At 41.7% G+C, this 22,511-nt stretch overlaps 1 protein-coding gene across 1 annotated transcript in view; it reads right to left on the minus strand.

The window, feature by feature from the left end:
* Positions 1-22,511, minus strand: part of ZNF804A (zinc finger protein 804A) — a 190,733-nt gene that overhangs the window by 40,662 nt on the left and 127,560 nt on the right. Inside the window, exon 2 of the mRNA XM_033166796.1 lies at positions 2,567-2,710. Coding sequence (XP_033022687.1) covers positions 2,567-2,710 — 144 coding nt within the window. The remainder of the gene's footprint in view (positions 1-2,566; positions 2,711-22,511) is intronic.

Genomic DNA, 22,511 nt, shown 5'->3' on the forward strand with positions numbered 1-22,511 from the left:
TGTATAGCCCTCCACCCTGCATGGCACTGTTTGGGGATGATGGGATTTGTAGTCCAGGAACAATGGAAGTGTCACAGGTAGTCCACTCCTGCTTTAGGGAAAATGCAGTCCCATCCAAAAGAGGTTTAACTGATCACTATTCACAACCCTCAGTTTTGAACCGAAGTGTCATGAGTTTGAACTCTCAGCTCAGATCCTGTGATCCCATTGGAGGACAATGTGTCAAACATTATTCTGAGCTAGACATAAAAAACCAACCCAAAACATTTAAGTATGTGCACTCAGAATTCCCAGGTAAGTGTCCTTAGAATTCCATCCTGTAGCATTTGGAAGAAACCAATTTTAGTGTGTTGTTATGTGCCACCCCAATCTCTGAGGGGTGTGAGATTCCAAGAGTACTGGGCATGCTTACCAGGGTTCGTGTTTTCTTTTGGAACAATGAAGCACAGCGGGGACTGTGGTGTCTTTATGATATATGGTTTATTAACACATATTTACAGCCTGAATCTAGATTGAGAGAGTTCAGAGTATTCAGATTCCAATAGGGTCTCTTGCTTCTCCCATAGGCCCAGCAGGCTTGGGTCTGAGAACAGAGAAATCAGCCATGCTCTCTGTCTCTTTGTTTTAGGTTATCACAGTCAGCTATCACATGGTGCCCCTGACCCCCAATTCTTCTTCCTTGTTGCCGCTAACAGACTGAAAAGGATTTCCTCCCAACCTACTTCACCCAAACTGAAATCCTAAACCCCCTTTTGTCTCTGCTCACTAACACAATCAGAAGAAGAGGCTCCACCCCTCCCATTGCTGTCTGGCACTGAGTGTTCTGATGACTCATCACCAGTCTTTGTCCCCCTAATAACCCACACTCAGCTAGCAATCACCAGACTTGCCTGGTTTGTTAACATAAACTTAGTTCAGGGGTTCAGTGTTTGGCACAGTTTAACTCTCCAAACTTTGATTATTTTCTAACTTTTATTGGATCCAGGAATTTAGGGTGTCTCGCACCTCACAAGCTCATAAGTCACCTTCTTACTTGCCTGGTTTTGTCATTGCACAACTTAAAAGCTTGCATACAAATAAGACACAAACATGTAAAAAAGAATACTTTAACTATTTCATATGTCTTATATTCTCCGGTCTTGGGGTCAACATGACAACAGATGTCTATACAAGGCAAGCATGTACATTCAGGCCATCCGCAATTACTGTGGATGTAATTGACAAGAAATCAAATCAGGAGAGCACCGAGGATGTAATCACTCATATGGAGCCTTGCAAGCTTTAATCAGCAGATTAATCCATTAACGCTTTAGTTGATTAATTGGTTGGGAGTCCAATATTAATCAGTGAAGGCAAATTTTAATTGATGGGGCTGAGAGTGAAAGAAACCCTTGCTAATCTTCTGAAGCTATTTTGGTTCTGGTGCATCAGAAACAGGGAATAATATATTAAAGAAGGAACCATTAGTAGTCATGCTTGTTTATTAAATTGTGAGTTTTCACACATCCTTCAAAATCTCAAAGACGCCAGTACTGGAAAGTTTTATAATAGAGAAATAAATTTTAATTACAGTAATTAATTTTACGATTTCCATCCTAGCTTCTAGCAACATTTTAAAGTGCCTAATAATATAGGGGGGAACAGTGCAGTTCTGTACATGTTTACTCAAAGGTAAGTCTGGCTAATTTCAAAGGGGCTGACCCCCCCCCCCGGTAGGCAAATATAAGATAGTAGCCAAACACAATAAAATATAATAAAACAGCAGAACAGCAACAAGTGATTAGATTTAGTTACAGATAGGTAGGTAGCCATGTTGGTCTGCCATAGTTGAAACAAAATAAAATAAAAATCATTCCAGTAGCACCTTAGAGACCAACTAAGTTTGCTCTTGGTATGAGCTTTCGTTTGCATGCACACTTCAAGTGATTAGATTACGTTAAAGAGTGTTGTCCCACACTTTCCAACAAATTCTCCTGTCACTTTCCTTATCTCAAAAAGTAAGATCTTTTGCAAGAAGCGGGTTTGTTGATCATGACTCTATGGTCACATCCACATAATACATTCAAAACACTACTTTAAACATGACTTTAAACAGTCATGACTCCCCCCCCCCAAAAAAAAAAAATCTGGAGACCTGTAGTTTGTTAAGGGTACCTTAGAGTTGTCAAGAGACCCCTATTCCTCTCACATAGCTACAATTCCCAGAGTTCCCTGCAAAGCAGAATTGAAGGGGTCTCTGTTTACCACTCTCAGCACCTTTAACAAATGACACTTCCCAGGATTCCTTGCGGGAAGCCATGACTGTTGAAGGTGGCACCCCAGTGCTTTAAATATATGGTGCAAATGCGCCCTATAATTCTGCAGCCTGAATTTGCTGGTATGTGATAGAATCCAACCCCCCGAATAGTGACAGCCTGTTGGTACTCCCTTTCTTCAAAATGGTGTGCACTTGTTACAATCACAGGTCTTTCATTTTCAGCTAGGGTTTCAGGCACAAAACAGCAGTGGGGAAAAATACCTTTGCTATTTACATCATTTTGGCAGTCATGGAAACGCAGGCGCTTACCTGTTTGTGAGCGTGGTCATAGGAGTTGATGTGATTGTCAAACTCTTGATGCTTATAGTATTGTTTATCACAAAGTTCGCAATAGAAGTTGGCTTTAAGGTCTTCCAGAGCCTTGGTGATTGTATTCTCCTTTTCAGCATAATCCTGTAGAGAGGAAGAGTAAGGATTCTTAGTTTTTATCCCAGCATTACAAATATGAGGGAAGGGTTGTTGGTTTTTTGTACTGGGTAAGTTAATCAAATTTGTCAACCTGTAACTAAAAGCTTGCTCTTACTTGCTTTATCAGCAGAGGAGCATAACATTTTTGCACACTCCAATTTGCACTTCCAACTGACAGCTACCTCTAGGGCTAAGGAAACATGTCTTTTAATCTTATGGAAAAGGAAATAAATAAAATGAATATTTATCTTGCTTACGGCTGTGTAAATGTTAATTTCTATCTGCGGGGGGGGGGGAGTGACGATACACACATCAGTGTGGTCAAAACCTTCAGAGCATAAATACATTTCAGCAGAACACATATGGAAATTAAGACAGTCATTTAATTTGGTTACAGGGCTGTTTTCAGTAAACAGTAATAAACAATTTGCTGCTTGAATATTAGGAATAAAAAGGGGGGAAGGGAATAAATATGTAGGAGGATGATTCTACAACTGAATAATTATTTTTTCCAGGCTACAACTGAATAATTATCTATTTTCAAAAATGGCCATAGTTTGGGGATGGGCAACCTGTTGTTGGTGAACTACAACTCCCTTCAACCCTGACATGCTGGCTGCAGCTGATGGGAGTTGGAATCCAACAATATGTGGAGGGTCAAAAGTGCCCCCATCCCTGGCACAGGCCATGCTCTTGAATCAGCCAGTGATGAAAGAAAGACTGCCACTTACTGTGGCCTCAGTAGCATATACAGTATAAAGTGTTCCTTGGCTTTCTCCCTTTACATGCCACATTTAACTTTTCCTAATTTTAGAGCTGTAAGGCAATGGCGATACATGCACTGATTGGATGCAGATTCTGAGCAGCACCTGACTTGTACTAACACAGACCATTGGTCCATCAAGCTCAATGCTATCAATACTGATGGGCAGTGTGGCTCTCCAGGCTTTCAAATACATTTCCCAGCCCTTCCTACTGGTACTTGCAATTGACAGTTCTTAGTACCAGTCTCCATTTTATTCCCATCTCAAAGGACCCTCACAGTCCTCTCTTTGCATAGCTAGCCTAAATCCTGAATAAATGTGAGTATTCCTACTCAAGCAAAACCTCTGAGGAATGTTGAGGGTTCCTTAAGACTAGCAGTGCATCTTAGGGGGGATTTCCTGCATCCTCTGGGCAATTTTGCCTAAATTGAAATTCAGAGTGCATCTCAGGTGTGAGATGTGAGGAGCTACACAGGAAACCTGAAGCATTTTGATAAGACTGTTGAAATCTCTATAAGCCTTTCTCCATATTTCTCAGTGACGAGTGGCTGTTTTTGTCTTTCTTCTGGCATAAAGTGTAGGAGGGGTCATGGCTCTGCATGCAGGAAGTCCCAGATTCAGTCCCTGGAACCTCTTCTTGAAACCTCTTCCATCCATCAGACAGGATGGAAGGACTTTGACCTGAGTTCCTAGAGAGCTGCTACCAGACAGAGTAGACAAGAATGGGCTCCAGGGACAAAAACTGACCTAGTATGTGATAATTTCATCTGTTCCTAAATACTTGTTTTCAGTGCTGAACATTGCCATCTCCCACAACCAGTGACCGCTGCCTTCTGCAATGTGTTTTGTAATAAATTCCCCATTTTCTTCACAGGCAACTAACTGTACACACCCACACCTACCTAAATGCACACCATGACTGTGCAGGTGGAAAATTGTCCTGAAGCAAAACCTGAAACTGATGTACCGTATGTCAATGGAAAAACCAGTCCAATCATTTTAAGGCACCACTAAATCCTGCCATGCTTGTGATGGAATGGCTGCTTTACTACAGTCTTCTGTGTGTTCTACATGAGTTAAGTATTTGCTACTGCAAAATTACTTTTTTTAAAAAAGGGAAAAGGGAGTCTCATAAAATCGCTTGATTAAGTTTTTAAATGTTAGGCAAGCCGTTTTGCATGGAGATATGGTTATTATTTATTATTTATGATGCTCTTCTGGTACTTTAAAATGGAAGAGCTAAATCAAAGGGATAATATTATTGCATATGAGCGTGCAAATACCAGATGATATCAGGGAGCTCTTGCAGACTTTTCCTTGCTCTTATCATTTCACAGAGTATGACCAGGATTTTGCAAAACACATTATTATTTACTAAACATGTTTGGCTTATGGAAGAATAAAATTGGGCATTCTGGTGTCTTCTCGTTTATTGTAAGTTACCTTAAACTGTGGGAGAACAATATAGTTTGTCTAAAATTAACCTCAGTAGGTTCACGAGAAAGTCTACTGGTTATGACTTGCAGAGGATTTGTACTGCGTTGTGATAAAGAAGCAGCAATTTTGAAGCAGCGTTATTGACTGTGGTATTAATGGAACCTCCTGGATGTCCTCAATGATACCAGCAACAGCAGATAAAGCACCCAAAAAGACAGCTTGCCCATCACAACTGATCTTTCTCCATATTTTGTAGCCTCAGGTTGCATGTGTTTGGGGACATACAAATAGGATCTGCAAAATGTTGCACTGTGGTGTGTTCCTGTTCAGAGTTTCAATCAGCTCACCAACCATGCCCATTTCCAGAATACTCCATTCCATTCCATTCTATTCCATTCTCTCCCTCCCCACGCATACAGACAGGTTTCACTTTCCCCTGCTGTCAGTCAGCTAGCATTCCATGCCAGCTGAGCATGCTTAGATATCAATCAGCTGTGGGGAATCACAATCAGTTGTATACAACTGGAAGTCCTTGCACAGGGCTTCCGCTGACAGGGTTCGTTAGGCGGATCCTAACAAATTCTGTGGGTTTCTGTGAACCAAGTGGATCCTCCCGCTTGTCTGTGGGTTGTGGCATTTTGGTTACACAAGGATCCACCCTCTGAGAATGAGCTCACCATTGGTTTCCAATCTCCAATTTCTCAATCCTTGGAGGTGTCATGGTTAGAACCTAGGGTCTTCCACAAGTAAAGCATATGCTCTACCACTGAGCTACAGCTTTCTCCCAAACAGAGGAACAGAATGTGACTATGCAAAGTTTGTGTGGGGGCCCAGTCCTATTAGGAGGAACCTTAGAGGGCATGGGCTTCTGCGCTTTTGCTTTTAGTTCCAGCATGCCCATAGCTGTCAATCCCCCCTGCTGTTTCCCAATGCTATAATAAGGGAATTTCCCGCAAAAAATGGGAAAGGTTGACAGCTATAAGCATGCCTGAAAACCACTGTCTTAATGCCATGTCCAAATGGCCATTTGAGGAAATGTTTGTAGACCAAATTGACTCTGTTATATATTCTCATCCTGTTGGTCATGATCCAGCCAGCCAAACCTAAGCATTTGGAACTACCATTTATTTAAATGGCAGAATTATGCACAAATATAACTGTCTCATTCAAATCAGGGAGACTTAGACTTAGCTTTGGAAGAATTATGGGCACTTTAATTTTAATTTTTTGCAAATCGGTATCTTAGTTCCCCAAATTATATCTTTTCGCCACCTACTCCCCCAATTTGTGCCTATTTAAAGAAGCCACATTTCCCCTTGGCTTCTTCTTTTTCGCTTTAATTAGTATTTTATACAAGTGAAATAAAAAAAATGGCAATCATAACAGAGCTTGTCAAACATTATTATGTATACTTAAGTCATTTATTTTTCATTCCCCTGAGATTCATTACAATCTACGGACTGATTTCCTTTCAAATACATATATTTTAAGCTGGGTTTTTTTGTATTTATTTTTTAAAAAAAACAATTAAATACAAATCAGTGGCTGCAGAAAGTGCACCTTACTTATTCCTCCTATTGAGATGTTCCAGAAATGTACCCTGAATGAAGGTAAATACCTATTATGAATAAAGCACTTTAGAATTTAAAATTATATGTATTCAAACAGATGCTGGTTGAAATCCAAAAAGACGGCTAGGTGATTCTCCACCCCCTTCTATAGAGATGCTTCTCTAAAACCCACCGCTCTACCTCAGTTTCCATTTGATGATAGCTCTCCAGTCTATTAAGCCTTTTAATGGAAATTCACCATCTTTCTTCTGTCCTGTTATTTCCCTAGGAAATCTCACCACTAGTCCTGCTTTATGCACAATGAAGTTATATGTTATAAGTACTTAAAGATCAAGTCACCAAAAAGATGCCTCCCAATTGGGCAGGTCTTAAATTATTGTACAGAGACTTCCTTCTATCTTCTGCTTTGCCTTCTTTTCTTTCTTTTTTCTTTTAAGCACAAGAGGGAAGTTCAAAAACACACTTCAAGAAGCATATTTTAGTTTATTGCCCATGAGTCCTAACATCCTACCTCCCTTGTTGTGAAGAGCACATTTTCTTTCAAATAAATTGGGTTATTCTGTGGAGAACAAGTTCAAGATGAATTTTAAGTTCATCGGTTACGCATTAAGCGGGATCTGAAAAGTCCCTCAGGTGCAAACGAGGCCTTCCGTAGGCACACCAATATGAGTCTAGTGCATGTGTACATGTCTTTTTGCATACAGCATCGTCTTCTGTTTCTCCTGGAGAGAACTTTGGACTCTCCTCACAGTCAGGTACAGAGGGAGGCTGTTTTAGGGTTCTCACAAAACTCAACTGGGCATACAAGAGTTCTCAAGTGTCCTATCCTAATGACTGTCAGCCAACCCACACATCCGGACACAGGCCCTAAGCTCCAATACCAAAAACTCAACTGATGGATGAAATGTACTTGAGAAATTTTACTAGTCTTTTCTCAACACTTTTGGCTTGCCACAAAATCATAGCTGTCAACTTTCCCCCCTTTTTAAAAGGGAAATTCCCTTATTCCGAATAGGATTCCTAGCAAGAAAAGGGAAAAGTTGACAGCTACCCACAAAATCTCTCAGATGGAAAATTTTTACAAGTTACACCCACCCACTTTTCAATTGTTGAATTCCAATTTAGATGAAATCTCCCCCATCTCTGTTTGCTCCATGTCCCATCCTTGTACATACTTCCTTTATACTTGCTAAAATTTAGAGGCTTATGGAATTCCCATGAGACTTAGTCCTCCTCCTGACTAGACTTCTGAAGTAATTTTGGCCTTGGTAGTGACTTCTCAGATTTTAAATACTCCATTGCCCTTGGCTGCAAGAGCTGAACTCTGCCAGATACCCCTGGTAATATATTTGACAGAAAATAACATAGTTATGTCAAATACCCCAATTGTTTTCTAGGGTTGTGAAAAAAATGTTATGTTTCTAGAATAAGTTAGGGTTGCCATATTTGAAAAATATTTTGGCTCCACCTACTATTGTCTTCCATGCTTTCCACCCTACCAGCCACCACTGACAGCTTCACATATCCCTACTCTAATAAAACATTGATCCTGCAAGTGTTGCTCTCTGGGCGTAAAAATACAATAATAACATGTAACATAGCTAGCAATTTGCTGCCCTTTCATGACACTCAATATCAGCTGTCTGAGGCAGCTGCCTCACTTTCCTCAATGATAGGACTGGCCCTTACTGTTTTTATTTTCCTAGGTTCCCTAAAATGTGGAGAGGCAAACCGATGCTTTGCATCAGGCCAAGTTTGTGACTTATAAAATGTGCTTCTCCTTTTTTATTTGTATTTATGGCTACACTGAATAAACAGTTTTTATTTCTCAAAATCTCAGACTCCTTTTACAATCTGTGTACTGAGTTTTACAAGGATTTTTATATCTGACTGGAAAAGCAGCGTGTTCAGGGAGGGATATCCAGTGAAACTTTCTAGCCATTGAGACTACCAAAGGCTTCAATCTGATCAACTCCTTCCCCCCACGGTCTGACAGCCACATTACTTCCTAAAGGCAGTTCCTTAGTAGCGAGCTGTGACTTCACAAGCTCTGAAGCAAACGTGTTAATGATTTAATCTATGAAACGGCTGAATCTGTGAAAATGTTAAATGTTCTCTCCAAAGGTCACTTTATCAAAAACAGTGAGGGCTGATATACATACAAGTACGTGATGACTTGGTGAGATGGGTTGAGCTTTCAAATGTGGGTTATGCTTGTAGATGCATAAGTACAAGGACATGTTTAGAATTCTACATAGGTAAAGGTAAAGGGACCCCTGATCGTTAGGTCCAGTTGCGGACGACTCTGGGGTTGCGGCGCTCATCTCACTTTATTGGCCGAGGGAGCCGGTCTACAGCTTCCGGGTCATGTGGCCAGCATGACTAAGCCGCTTCTGGTGAACCAGAGCAGTGCACAGAAACACCGTTTACCTTCCCACCGGAGCGGTACCTATTTATCTACTTGCACTTCATGCTTTCGAACTGCTAGGTGGGCAGGAGCTGGGACCGAGCAATGGGAGCTCACCCTGTCATGGGGATTCGAACCACTGACCTTCTGATCAGCAAGCCCTAGTCTCTGTGGGTTAACCCATAGCACCATCTGTGTCCCTTAGGGTTCTACATGGTTTTGTACAAAGAATGCTTCCATCCAAATTCCTCCCCCATGCCAGAATTGTATGCCCAATAAAAGTACTCTAGCTTGCCATTTTTATAGACCAGGATTACTTTTGCACACATTACGTTTTCAGTCCCTGCTGACAGAGTCAGTAAATGAATTATGATTGCCAAAGGAACTAGTGCCCTGATAGCACCCACGTTGGTCAGGAATGTGAGTGAGGGTTACAGAGATTGCCTGAGGTCCCCACTGAGGGGTGCTACTTCCTTATGATGAACTCCTATTTCCAGGCGATTGCAACCTGATTGGTACCTTGCCAGGGTGGCGGGTCCCAAAGTCCCATGGAATTAATCATGCCCATGTGGTCAATTCCCCAGTGGTGTGGGATTATAATACAGAGAAGCATCTTAACGTGCCCTTCTCTCTGTGCCTATCTGGTGTGTAAAAATGGCCAAGTGTGAAGAAAGGGAAAATGGCCAGAGGGATTTCATTTTTCAGTGGGATCCTTCCACCCCACTGAAAAGTTTTTGCTCCTCTTTAAAGTCTCTGACAACCAAATTGACATGCACAGAAGCTGGTCTGAGCTTGACTCACCACTGTTCAGCCCACGTAATTGGCAGATAACAACATGGCTGAAATCCAATTTCAGTGCAAGCCAGACTTGAGTGGCAGCCATCCCACAGTGGAGTTCTAGGATTTTAGTTGCAATATTTATCTTGCAAGATACATCTGAAATCTCAAAGTGCCCTTTGAATAGTTTCACACAAAGCAAGAAAGAATCAATTTAATTTGGTCTAAAATTATCACTGTTTCCATGGGCAGCTCCTTAATTAAAATAGCATTTTCTTGACTGCCTACTGATCATATTCCTGTTGGCTTTTTTTCATCATGGCAGATATGAAAAACATGCTCACCGTGAGCATTTCGTGTTAGCACTCTGACTCAGCAGTTTATCCCATGGCGTCTTTAATTTGTTACAAACTAAATCTTCTTACGAACAACAGCAAGAACTAAAGGTCAGACAGAAAATCAATGTTGACATCTCTGGCTGCCCTGCAGAACCTTGCTTCTTCACTGGCTTAATTCTTTTTCAATGCTTGATTCCTTTAGACTCCAAGCCCTCACCAGTCCAAGCAAGAATGGCAAATGGTCAAGAATGATGACAGTTGTAGCTCAGCAAAAACTGGAGGGCCACAGGTTGACTACCCCACTTTAAGAGGTGTCTAATCTGATATAAGAAGTTAAGATTGGTAATAAGATGTTATATTTTGACACTTAGATGTTAAAAGATATAAATTGTGTTTTTGTTTAAGTTTGATATGTAGTAAGATGTAGGAGACAAGTTAATTATTGGAAATAGTATTAAGAAGAGATGAAGTTACTAAAGTAAATTGGTACTGAACGCAGTCAAGAGAATGGGGGAAGCCCCCGCATAAGATTCGAAATTCAAATTTCAATAAGCATATTATGATTTAATGTCGGTGTGTTAGGTGATAGGTATGTATACGTTTTTCTTGTTTTCTTTCTTTAGTGTTTGTTTTTTTCTCTTTAATGTAATTGTATTTGTATTGTGTATTTGTTCTGTTTTTGTTGTTTATTGTGGAAAATCAATAAAATTTCATAAAAAATATAAGAGGTGTCTAATCTGCACGTCCACAACTTTGTAGGAAAAATGCACTCTTCCTTTAGTGAACCAAGAAGCAGTTTCAAAAAACGAAAACAGGAACCAGCGTCGTCATCATCATCACCACCATTATTATTATTGATATTTAATAAGCACAAATTCATGGCAGTGTAGTGATCTGCCGGGGCCACCTTGAGAAATTGCATGAAAGATACATTTAAAAACAAAACAGGAAAACAACTTCCTCTTTTAGAGCTTCCCTTGGGATTCCTTAGAAATCTCTCCTCTACCCCATAGTGTAGGAACCTAAACATCTGCCTAAATATTGTGCTAGATGCAGTCAAACCACCACTCAGGTGGGCACTAGTGACATTATAAGAGAACAAGGGAGGCATTCATGCTGAGTTCCGGCATCACGTTTTCTAGAAAAATAGCCCTCCACGTGTTATAGATCAGCCAACTATTACTGCACTTACCCTAGGGTTAGCTGTTTTAAAAACTCTTAGCCTTTCCTACCTCACAGGGTTGTTGTGAGGATCAAATGGGGAGGAGGAGGAGAACCACATGCACTACCTTGAGCTCCTTGGAAGATAAAGGTGGTATATAAATGTAATAAATTAAATGACAGGAAGCAGGAGTTTCAGCTGCTGAACAAGTCAACCAGTTCCTCCTGTGTTGCTTCTAGTGCTTTACCATGGCACCAACTGGGCATCCTTGAGGTTGTTTGGGGTAGACCTGACTTGTGTGGAGTCATCTGGTCTTCACAGAGAACCCTACCAACGCTCCTTCTACCACCTCTGATTATCATGGTCATGGGCAAAGCCAGCATTCCTGTTTATAGTACAATATTGCAGAGGAGAACGTGTCAGTATTCTGGTGATTGTTGTCGCCACCCTTTATTGGGGGTTAAATCTTTGCTTTTATTTTAAATGGCACCTTGTAGTACAAAATTTACCAAATATGAGTCTTTCATTGCTGACCTTTCATGTTCAATCTTAAAGGTAATGAGAATGGTGCACTAAAATAGAGATTCATTTACCTTTCAGGAAGCTTTCCTGCAACATTTTCTCTCCCAAATTGGTTAAATATTTGCAAGCAGGCGCATTCTGCCTTTTCCAATAAACAAAACACTTTCCTCCCCTGGCAATTTCATTTCTGGTTCTAATCAATTTGTTTATGGCACCATAACTGCCGCCATAACCCACCCCCTAAGGACACACACAGAGAAAGAGGACAAGGCGGGGTGAAATAATTATTCTTACACAGTACAGTTAAAGCGCAGGCTGTGAAAGAGCGTACGCACTAAATTAAAATTAGAGACAGGAAGGTATTAGGGCAAGGAGATGTAAATTGTTTTAATGTGCATCTAAGTAGCTGTTAGAAGCTAAAAATCATTTCCCACAAAACTGTCTGTGGTCGTATTGTAAGGCCTGAAAAGCGACTTACCAAAAAACATGATTTATTTATTTTTAAGGACTGAAATATAAAACAATCTTCCCTTAAGATAAAATGTATTCTTCTAAATCACTGTTTAGGCATTCCCTAGCCTTGTTCAGGAAAGATGCGACGAGAGCTAGCTCCACCTCATATTTCCTCATCACTCCCTACAAGTTGGAGGGCAGCTGTCTGAAGCAAGCAGTCTTCTGTATGCATAGATCACCAGGAAGCTGCCTGCTTCAGAAGATGATCCTCCAACACAAGGAAGGAGATTGAACCAGTGATGAGGGGTGGAGCTAGCACACTTATTCCTCCGCCTTGGGTTCATTGAAATTCTTAAAGAGTGCCTAAAGAGATCTTAAATCCATGCAAGTATTATTTGTCCACTTGTCCTCTTAAATCAATGTGCAGAAGGTGTTCCTACCTATTACTCAAAGGTGTACCAGTATAATCCCTCTAGAATGTGGGAGGGCAACACATTTATGAGCTACAGGCGGTTGTTCCAATAGTTGCAAACTTGGGGACCAAGATACCCTCAGCTGCTGTAAATACAGAGAGATGTCAAACTGAAGGTTATGTCCCACTGCCAGTATGTTGTAAGCTTAATATTATGTACAGCCGCACTAGCCAACAACACATCTTCAGGTAGACTCATTAAATTATTTATTGCCAAGCTACAATGTAGCTTTAAGGGGTGCAGTCCATACAATAGGAGACATCCTGTCAAGTCACCAGAGTTCAGAAAGGAAGCAAATTTAAGAGCCAGTCCGACAAAGTCTTTTTGATACCCACCCAATTTTGTCCAAGAATTTACAAATTCAACCAGGCACCAATCATTGAGTTCAGCCTCTGTCAAGCCCCTTCCCTCAAGTCTGAGATAAGCAGTCTAGAACACTAAATCTCAGTGTAAAATAAAATTTTGAGCTCTGGTATGGAATTCTAAAGTAATTCCCCCTTTGTCCAAACAGATAGAAATGGTCTATTTTTCAAAAATGTCATGAGGCTAAGAAAAGAAAGCAGCTCTGCTGTGGTCAAGAATTTCTTTCTCTCTTAGGAAATAATAATTTTACACATGGAAACACGACTGAAGGGGATGGATGAGGCCTGAAAACTGACATGTAAAAGTACCATACAGTGGTACCTTGGTTTGCAACTGTTTTGGATTACAACCGTTTTTTTTTTATTACAACCACATCAAACCCTGAAGTGTGTGTCCATTTTTTTGGATTAAAACCATGTTTTTTTTGGGGGGGGGAGGCCCCATTGGCGAAAGCACGCCTTGGGTTACAACCTGTTTTGGTTTACAACCAGACCTCCAGAATAGATTATGGTTGTAAACCAAGGTATCACTGTACTTAGAATTTTCCGTTCTGATTTGAGATGGAGTTGAGTGCCCTGTATCCTTTCACATCATTATATTCTGCCTCATTAAGCACTCTGTTTTCTTAGCTGAATGGCTTTCACATTCACAAGATGGGCATTGCAAAGCAGAGTTTGAGTCTAAGATACAGAATCACTTTAGCGAGTTCACCCAGTCTCTTTATGGACTATCAATGAGTACTAAATTGTTTCCATCCGTGTAGCAATTCATCACTTCCCTACAGATTTTTGTCTTAATGTTGTTCCTCTGTGGAACCAGCAGCCTACCAAGAGGAGCGGCTGACAATAGCAAACACACATAGCAAGACTTTAATAATGGAGGTGCTCTCAACATCTTTTTTTCTGAATGGTCTCTGCGCCCATGGTGAATTTTAAGTGGACAGTCAGCTGAGTTATCAGCTTTCTTATAGGAATCCTTTAGAGCCCCTAAGGAGACATTTGGTTAATGTGTATCATTGACAGACTGACTATATCTTTATAACATTCATGTTTTCAAGTTGCATATTCAATATTCTGATATTATTAATAATTATAATTAATAATAATAAATTAAAGCAATTGACCTGGTGTCTGCTGGTGGAAAATTACTGAAGGTGCACTCATGTACACACAGAGAACTAAAAGAAAGCAATTCACCTGAATGGTTTTCAGAAGAGGCATCTCAATAACGTCATATTAAAATGAATCTTAAAGATGTTTGCTTAATTGTACTTATCATAGGAAGCTGAAACCAAAACTTTGCAAAGTTTTGATACATAGGATTACTTTAATAAAATATTATTATTATTATTTTAAAAAGGAAGCTGAAACTAAAAGTATCATCCTGTCACTTCCATATCACATCACTAAAACCCTTTCCTGGCAAAAATGGAGGGGGCAGTGAATAAAGAGGTTCATGGAGACTAAGTATGCTCATTATTGCATTAAATGTAGTCTGACTGTTAGGGAGACAGAGAAATGGGGAAACAGGAACAGACCACTGGAATGGTGCACAGACTTCAGACACACTGCACATAGCCTGTCAAACACCACCCACTTTCCCAACTGTTGCAATGCAGCTGAAGTAGCATAAGAAGGAAGAGCCTGCTGGATCAGGCCTTGGCCCAACCCAGTTCAGCATCCTGTTCTCACAGTGGTGAACCGGAAGCCTGTGGGACACAAGCAGAACTTGAGCACAAGAGCTTCCCTCCTGTGGTTTCCAGCAACTGGTATTCAGGAACAATCTGCCTCTAGGTCAGGGGTAGGCAACCTAAGGCCCGGGGGCCGGATGCGGCCCAATCGCCTTCTAAATCTGGCCCGCAGACGGTCCGGGAATCAGCGTGTTTTTACATGAGTAGAATGTGCCCTTTTATTTAAAACACATCTCTGGGTTATTTGTGGGGCCTGCCTGGTGTTTTTACATGAGTAGAATGTGTGCTTTTATTTAAAATGCACCTCTGGGTTATTTGTGGGGCATAGGAATTCGTTCATTCCCCCCAAAAAAATATAGTTTGCCCCCCCCATGGTCTGAGGGATGGTGGACTGGCCCACGGCTGAAAAAGGTTGCTGTAGGTGTTGAGCCAGTGCATTGCCTTCAGGGTCCGAGGAAAAAGAAGAAGAAGAAGAAGAAGAAGAAGAAGAAGAAGAAGAAGAAGAAGAAGAAGAAGAAGAAGAAGAAGAATAGTAGTAGTAGTAGTAGTTTGGATTTGATATCCCACTTTATCACTACCCGAAGGAGTCTCAAAGCGGCTCACATTCTCCTTTCCCTTCCTCCCCCACAACAAACACTCTGTGAGGTGAGTTAGGCTGAGAGACTTCAGAGAAGTGTGACTGGCCCAAGGTCACCCAGCAGCTGCATGTGGATATGTGTACTCCCCTGAGACTTCCCCGCCCCATCCACTGCTCAATGCTATCATACAAAAATAATTTCCCTTTCAGACTTGTGAAGATGGGTGTACAGGGAGAGGGAGGATAATGAAATGTCCCCCCTATAGCCACATATCTGCTGGTTGAATGCTCTACCCAGGCAGGCACTCTTGGATCAATCTTTATCCAGTTTTAGGAATCAGGCAAACAGCTGCATGAAGCAGGTGCCTGGAGCCACAAGAGCAGGATTTAACCCGCACAGTCAACAGCTGACAAGCTCTCACGTGAGTTTGCCCCAGTTACATGACTGAGGTCCAGTTTGAAGATCTGCCTATCAGTGAACAGATAAATAATGATGTTAGCAATGGCCTTCAAACAGTTTACTATCCAATCCCCATAGACTAGTTTTTAATCTTACACAAAGCTAGTATGCCAGTTGGGTGAAGAGGAACACGAGCTTTGCACACTTCACATGTTTTAGACTGCACTCGTTTATATTCATTTACCTTAATTTCCCCAGATAAACGCAATGTGTTTCTGTGCCAGTGTTTCTGGCAACTCTCAGAAATTTCTATCTGGAGTCATAATTTAGGTTCCAAAATGGGCAAATGGGTAGGCAGGTATCTCTCCAGTTAGTCATTTAGTATTCAAAGCCTATCATTTGATTGTACGAATTCTATTTATTTTAGTCAACCGCTCTTGCTACTGAGGTTTTTATTTATTTATTAATCAATGGCATGTGTGCATTGCCTTTTGATGTGGGTGGGGGAAACCTCAGAGAATAACTTGCATATTAACAGTCCCCCCCTCCTCTCTCTCTTCCCCTTTCACCTCCCCACTCTCTGAAATTGTGGTGAGCAATTAAAGCAGGTTGCTATCTTGGAGTATCTAAACTTTGAGACTTGATGGCATAATGATTTTAATAACTACCTTAAATGTAACATGTTGACAAGTTGACACCTGAGGTTTGTGTCCTGCAATCTTATTTTTCCAGCATCCTATTGTTGTGCTGGAGGAGTAGCAATATGGTTAGAGACGTTTTAAAAAGCCATTTCTTGTTCCTTCTTGTTGTTTATAATTATTCAGTATTCCTCCCCCTGCCTTTTTCCATTTGAAACTCTAAAGATGTATGAAGCACCCAAAGCTCATATTTTTACACTAATATGGTGGCTGCTTCCCTTCCCCCTTCTGCAGAGCTTGTGTCTACTTTGTAACAGGCTCCCGAACCCTGCAGTAGCAGAACTATTAGTAGCAAGGATTAAAACCCATATTTTATGTTGACAATGTTGATTAGACAATACGGAACTAGAAGAGCCACTGTCCTATGTTCCTATATTCCTGCAGTTTAGGAAAGAAAACAGTCATTTGCTCAAATGCCAATCCTGGGGTCGAGAGTAAAGAAATTGTTGTTGTTTTCTTGGGTAACAAAAGTACACACGGTGTCCCTGTTTTCAATTCAGAGTCCTGTTACATTCAATGTGAGACATTACTGTTATAGGCAGTATAGGGTTGGGGATAGAGTGGGAGAAGAAGGGGAAAGGGGGCAGGGGCCATCTTACCCATAGGCACTAGGGGTGCAGGGCACCAGGGCGCTGGGCTATCAGGGGCACCAGCCGAGAGTCCAGGGCCTGAGAGTTGAGTCCGGGGAAGAGCCCGCCCGCTGGTCAGAACACCGTGGTGGGCTCTTCCGCTGCGGGCGGCTCTGCGCTGCGAGTTCAGGAGCGACTGAGCCAGTGAGACGCTGAGGCAGCTGGCCGGCTCCGCCTTCCTGCATGCCTGGGATTTGGCAACCTGGGGGGGGGGGCGCCGGGCGGATCTTTGCACCCCGGCACCCGCGTATGCCCTGAAAGGGGGAGATAGTAAACATTCATTCTTTTGCATATTGTGTGAGCGTAATTTTGTACTAGTGTCATGTAAGTACAGTAGGTATCATATTTTTGTTGGCGGGGTGAGAGACTAAAGGGCCAAGGGCATGGTTGTTGCCACTGGTTGCTTGCAGTGTGCTTTGTTTGTGTGTGTGCAGAAAGTGCTGTTGTTGGGTCAAACTAGCTATACTGATATGTATGCCGTTGGGGGGGGATAGGTCATTGTCTTGTTGGCCTCTGTATGTAATGAAGGGGAGCCACACTGGGGTGAAGGCCTCCTTCTTTGTTTGTTCCCATGCTAATTTCAGTTTGTTGGTTAGCTTCTCTAACAGAGTGGTTTCCCATACAGTTTGGGACCAGTGGTCCATGTTGACATCCTGATATCTTGTTACAATGGTCTTTGTTGCTGAGAGTAAGTGGTTTATGAGTTCTTTTGTGAGCTCCTCGTTCCTTTCCTTGATGGCCAACGTATGGATTGAGGAAAGTCACAGAGAGATATGAAGGAGGGGGTTGGAAGACACTCATTAGCATCTGAAAGCAATGCAAATATTACAAGTATCCAAGGTATGAATGGAAAGCTCAGATCATCGGTAAAGGCTGCATTTCATCTGAATAAGTAATCTAGCTACAGCACTTTGAAGTATTACACTCCATTTAGACCAGCATATTTCAGTTCAATAGCAAAGCATAGTAATTAAGACTATAGCATTGATCAGTGTCTCTGAAAGGTTTCAAACGTATCAGGCCCAATTCTACAAACAGCTTACTGCCAAAAATCAATGAGATCACTCCGATGAGTGGCATTACTAAGAGTGAAAGTGTTGTAAGATCGGATTTGTAGCCAGGATCCAGGCTTCCAGGCCAGTGCACATGTTTCTCATTATAATATAACAGATTGCAGCTCATGATGATTGCAAATTGTTATTGCACCAATATGTACCAAGCATACTGGCACTGGATTAAAATGCTATAGAACTTCATTTCACTATACTGAAAGAATAAGATGTTTACTACAGTTTGAGCAAGCCCCTATCTAGTGTACAAGATAAATAAGCAACAAAGGCAATACTGCTTTGTACTGTGGTTTAAATATATAAAAGTGTGTGTGGGGGGGGCAACGACAAAGAAAATCATTATGGGGAAAAACAACTCTGCCAATTAGTGTGTGTCCATCAATAAAAGCTTGCGTATCCAAATCAAATTTAAGACACAGCCACGTTGAGCAGTTTCTTCCACACCATTTGTCCGGAGAGGTAAATGGCATATTCTTCCTGGTCGATTTTAATTTACTTCTAAATAATTTTCTTGAGTCACTACTGAGAGGTATGCCTGCCTTATAGGTAAAGGTTCATTACCTCTCTGTACTTCACACAAGGGTCAACCCTAGAGTAGAGTTATCTCTCGTCTAAATATCTCCAGTCAGAGCAACCAAGTGGCACATTTATAGCTACAAAATGTTGCCCAAGGTGAATTTTTGGGGGTGGGGTTGTTGGTGTCTTATTCCCCTCAGAGAGCTACAATTCCCAGAGTGCCTTGGGAAGATGATTGATTATTTAACCACTCTGAGAATTGTAGCTTTCTGCAGGCAATAGGGGTCTCCTAACAGCTCTCAGCACCATTAACTAACCACACCTCCCAGAATTATTTGCAGGAAGCCATGACAGTCTAAAGTGGCACGATGCTACTCAAATATATAGTGCAGGTGGGGATTTCATCTGCATATCATTTTATGCCTGTTTTGCTCAATATAAACAAAAAACACCCCATTCCCAATCCAAAATGAATAAATAAATCCCAAAATAATCTTGCAAACCAGAGAAAAAGGCATTCTTTACACATACAGTGTGTAATTATGTGAATTACACATAATTCGTTCTGCGAAAATTTTCGTCTAGCGGGTTTTTCGTCTTGCGGAGCGGAAATGGCAGCCACGCTCCGCAAAACGAAAAGAAAAAAAAAGACGAAAATTTTCGTCTTGCGAGGCAGCCCATAGACTTTTCGTCTAGCGGGGCAGCCTTCCGCTAGACTTCGTCTAGCGAGTTTTCGTCTAGCGAGGCATTCGTCTAGCGGGGCACCACTGTATGTGGTTTAGCCTGCAAAATCTATCAATCACATCTGATTTAGAATTAGGGATTAAATAAAAACTTCTATGTTCCTTTTTACCTCCCCACAATGGATTTGCTTAGTCTTTTTTTTTTTAAAAAAGAAAAAGTCTGAAGTTAAAAAAAAAAAACCCCGAGTAAAGATATTCCATTTGCTTCTGCTGATTAATGTATTAAGAATTCAGGTTTAATAAAGCAAGCTCTGTATAAGAACAGTATCTGGAAGGAGGCTTTCAATTTTTGTGTGCCTGCTTAAATGCCTTAATTGCAAATTGCCGTTCTGGGGAACTAATCACTTTGAATATTTTCAAATGTGAATGTTTAAATAATAGCCTCAAATTGCTCCCTGTTTATGTATCCTCTTCGTGTCTGAGGCCAATCTTGTAGCATAGGCAGCCTAGCAATGGCTCAAGATTTGTATTTTCCTAAAGCAGTTATCTCTGGCTTATATCCCACCATGATTTGTCATCTGCTGAAAATGTCCTCAACTGACCAACCAAATATTACTTACTTTACTTACTTGCCCCTTCCCATAAGATCCCAGGGTAGGTCATAGCAACTTCAAAATGCAGTATTAAAACTGGTGTTATACAAATTACAGTCATGAGAACAGGGTGGGTCAAAGGCCAAGGGAAATGGGTGCCTCTTCAGAACACATACAGTGAAGGTACCATATGCATCGATCCAATCATTTGCTGGACAACTTAGGGGCCACCACAGAGAAGGCTCTCGCCTGTCTACCCACCACTTCTGAGGGTGGTAGAACTACCAAGAGCTGATCTTAACAGCCAAGAGCAGGCTTCCTCAAATTCGGCCCTCCAGATGTTTGAGACTACAATTCCCATCATCCCTGACCACTGGTCCGGCTAGCTAGGGATCGTGGGAGTTGTAGGCCAAAAACATCTGGAGGGCCGAGTTTGAGGAAGCCTGGCCAAGAGGTTATAACAGTGGTACCTCGGGTTACAGACACTTCAGGTTACAGACGCTTCAGGTTACAGACTCCGCTAACACAGAAATAGTACCACGGGTTAAGAACTTACTTCAGGATGAGAACAGAATCATGCAGTGACGGTGCAGCGGCAGCGGGAGGTCCCATTAGCTAAAGTGGTACCTCAGGTTAAGAACAGTTTCAGGTTAAGAACGGACCTCCAGAATGAATAAAGATGGAGGCAGCCTTGCAAGTATTTGGAGCCTAAGTCATTTAGGTCTTGAAACACTGATGTGAGCACCTTGAATTGCGCCTAGATACACACTGGCAACCACTTATCAGTGCCTGCCCCAGAACTCCCTTTCCCTGGCCCAAATCATACCCCTGCCCACATTTTCCCTCACCTTGCTACTAGTCATGATGGCTCTATTACCTCCAGTTCCAGAGGCAATGTGTGTCTACGAACCTGATACTGGGGAACTCATGTTCTGCTTGTGGACTTCCCACATAGGCACTTGGTTTCTACTGTGCCCTTCCTCCTCTATTGTTAAGGAGCAGAGCAGAGCCTGTTATTCATGGAGTTCACTCCCCAAGTGGAGAAAACTGAGCCTACAAGTGATGGGCAGCATGGGGCAGAGAGAGAGATGGGTCTCCTTGCAATTGATGGTGGCCCCTCCTTGGCAACAGGACTGTAGTCCAACCCTCTGATTCTCCCTCTGCTCCACTGATTGGCCAGCTCCTCTGATACAATGGGAGGCAGAGCAGAGACAGGCACTTCTGCCCCTCTGGGATGTCTAGCTGCCCTGAGGCAACCCCTGGCCTCCAAGGCTAGGGCTATCCCCACCCTTATCTCAGGGTTCTATTCTTCTATATCCTGGCACTCATGCACCATCCTCCTTGGCACCACAGGGCCTATGACAAGCTGGATTAGATGGGCCTCTTCTTCGGTACTGATTGCCACAAGAATGAATGGACGTTCAAGTCACATGATTATCATATTGGAATATTGTCCTTTGTTATATGTAAAGGAAAATTCACCAAATGCCACTTGTTGACTGTGTATGGTTACAATGAAATTACATGATGATGACATGGTAGTGGTAACAGTAGTTTTACTGCAGTGATGTGGGAACAGTAAAAACAGTATTTTACTGTAGTAAAAATGAGGTGACAGGAGGAAACTTTTTTTTTAAGATACAACTGTGTGAGTTGAGATGTGATGGTTATCAGAATAGGCTTTCCTTATTTATAAGCTTTGGGTTTAGGAACCAGTTTAGTTAGTCATGCTCTGCTTAATAAACTCAAGTTGAAATGGGAGGAGGATGGAAGGGAAAGAGAAAGGAATTCACAGCTGAACTGGAACAAAAAAGAGGATACGATTGAGGAATGTACATATCTGTCTGAGATCATGCAGGAGCCTTTAAACAAAGCTACACATGGTAAGAAGCCTCTAGGGGACTGTAGTGGCTAGCAGTTTTGTCAGTCATCCGGGAAAAGTCTCCTACCAACCCTCTCTCATTATTGACCACTTGCTCACCTTCCATCTTTTACCACAGGGCTCAAGCTTGGACTTGAAGTGGCAGAGAAGAACAAAGAAGAGCATGTGAGGGATGTAGGATGGGTTGTGAGAAAGCAGGTGGGTTGCTCTGAATAGGCTGAAAGTGGGTTCTTCCTAGGTGGCTGCAGCAGTCAAAAGCTGTCACAGGCACCCAGGCTTCTCATCATTTGAAATCTTATTCATGGACTGCAAAGTATGAACTGCAAAGAATAGCATAAATGAATGAGTGTGCCTTTAATTTTTTTCATTGTCTCATTTTTCAACCATGTCTGAAAAATGTAAGCTTTGTTCTTTCCTAACCCAGTGACAATAAGGCATTTCTCATTGAAATTCCTGAAGCAATCAGCAAAATGAAGAGAGTGCGTACTATCACCTGTTTGTATTATATCACCTAAAGAATAACTTTGCAACTTTGCTCCTGAATAAGATTTCTCTCTTTCATAGTTGCAGTGTGATGATTCCATTCTGACAGCCTTGCAAAACTGCAAAAGACAACTCTCTCTCTCTCTCTCTCTCTCTCTCTCTATATATATATATATATATAATGCAATGAGACACAGAGGCATCTTACTTGCCAGCTGACATACAGAAGGAGGAAAAGAAAGGTTTTGTGATCATTTTCTTTCACAGCCTACTACCATTTGAATCAAAGGAGCTGAAA

This window comes from Lacerta agilis, chromosome 1 (assembly GCF_009819535.1).
Source record: "Lacerta agilis isolate rLacAgi1 chromosome 1, rLacAgi1.pri, whole genome shotgun sequence".
Classification (NCBI taxonomy): Eukaryota; Metazoa; Chordata; class Lepidosauria; order Squamata; family Lacertidae; genus Lacerta; species Lacerta agilis.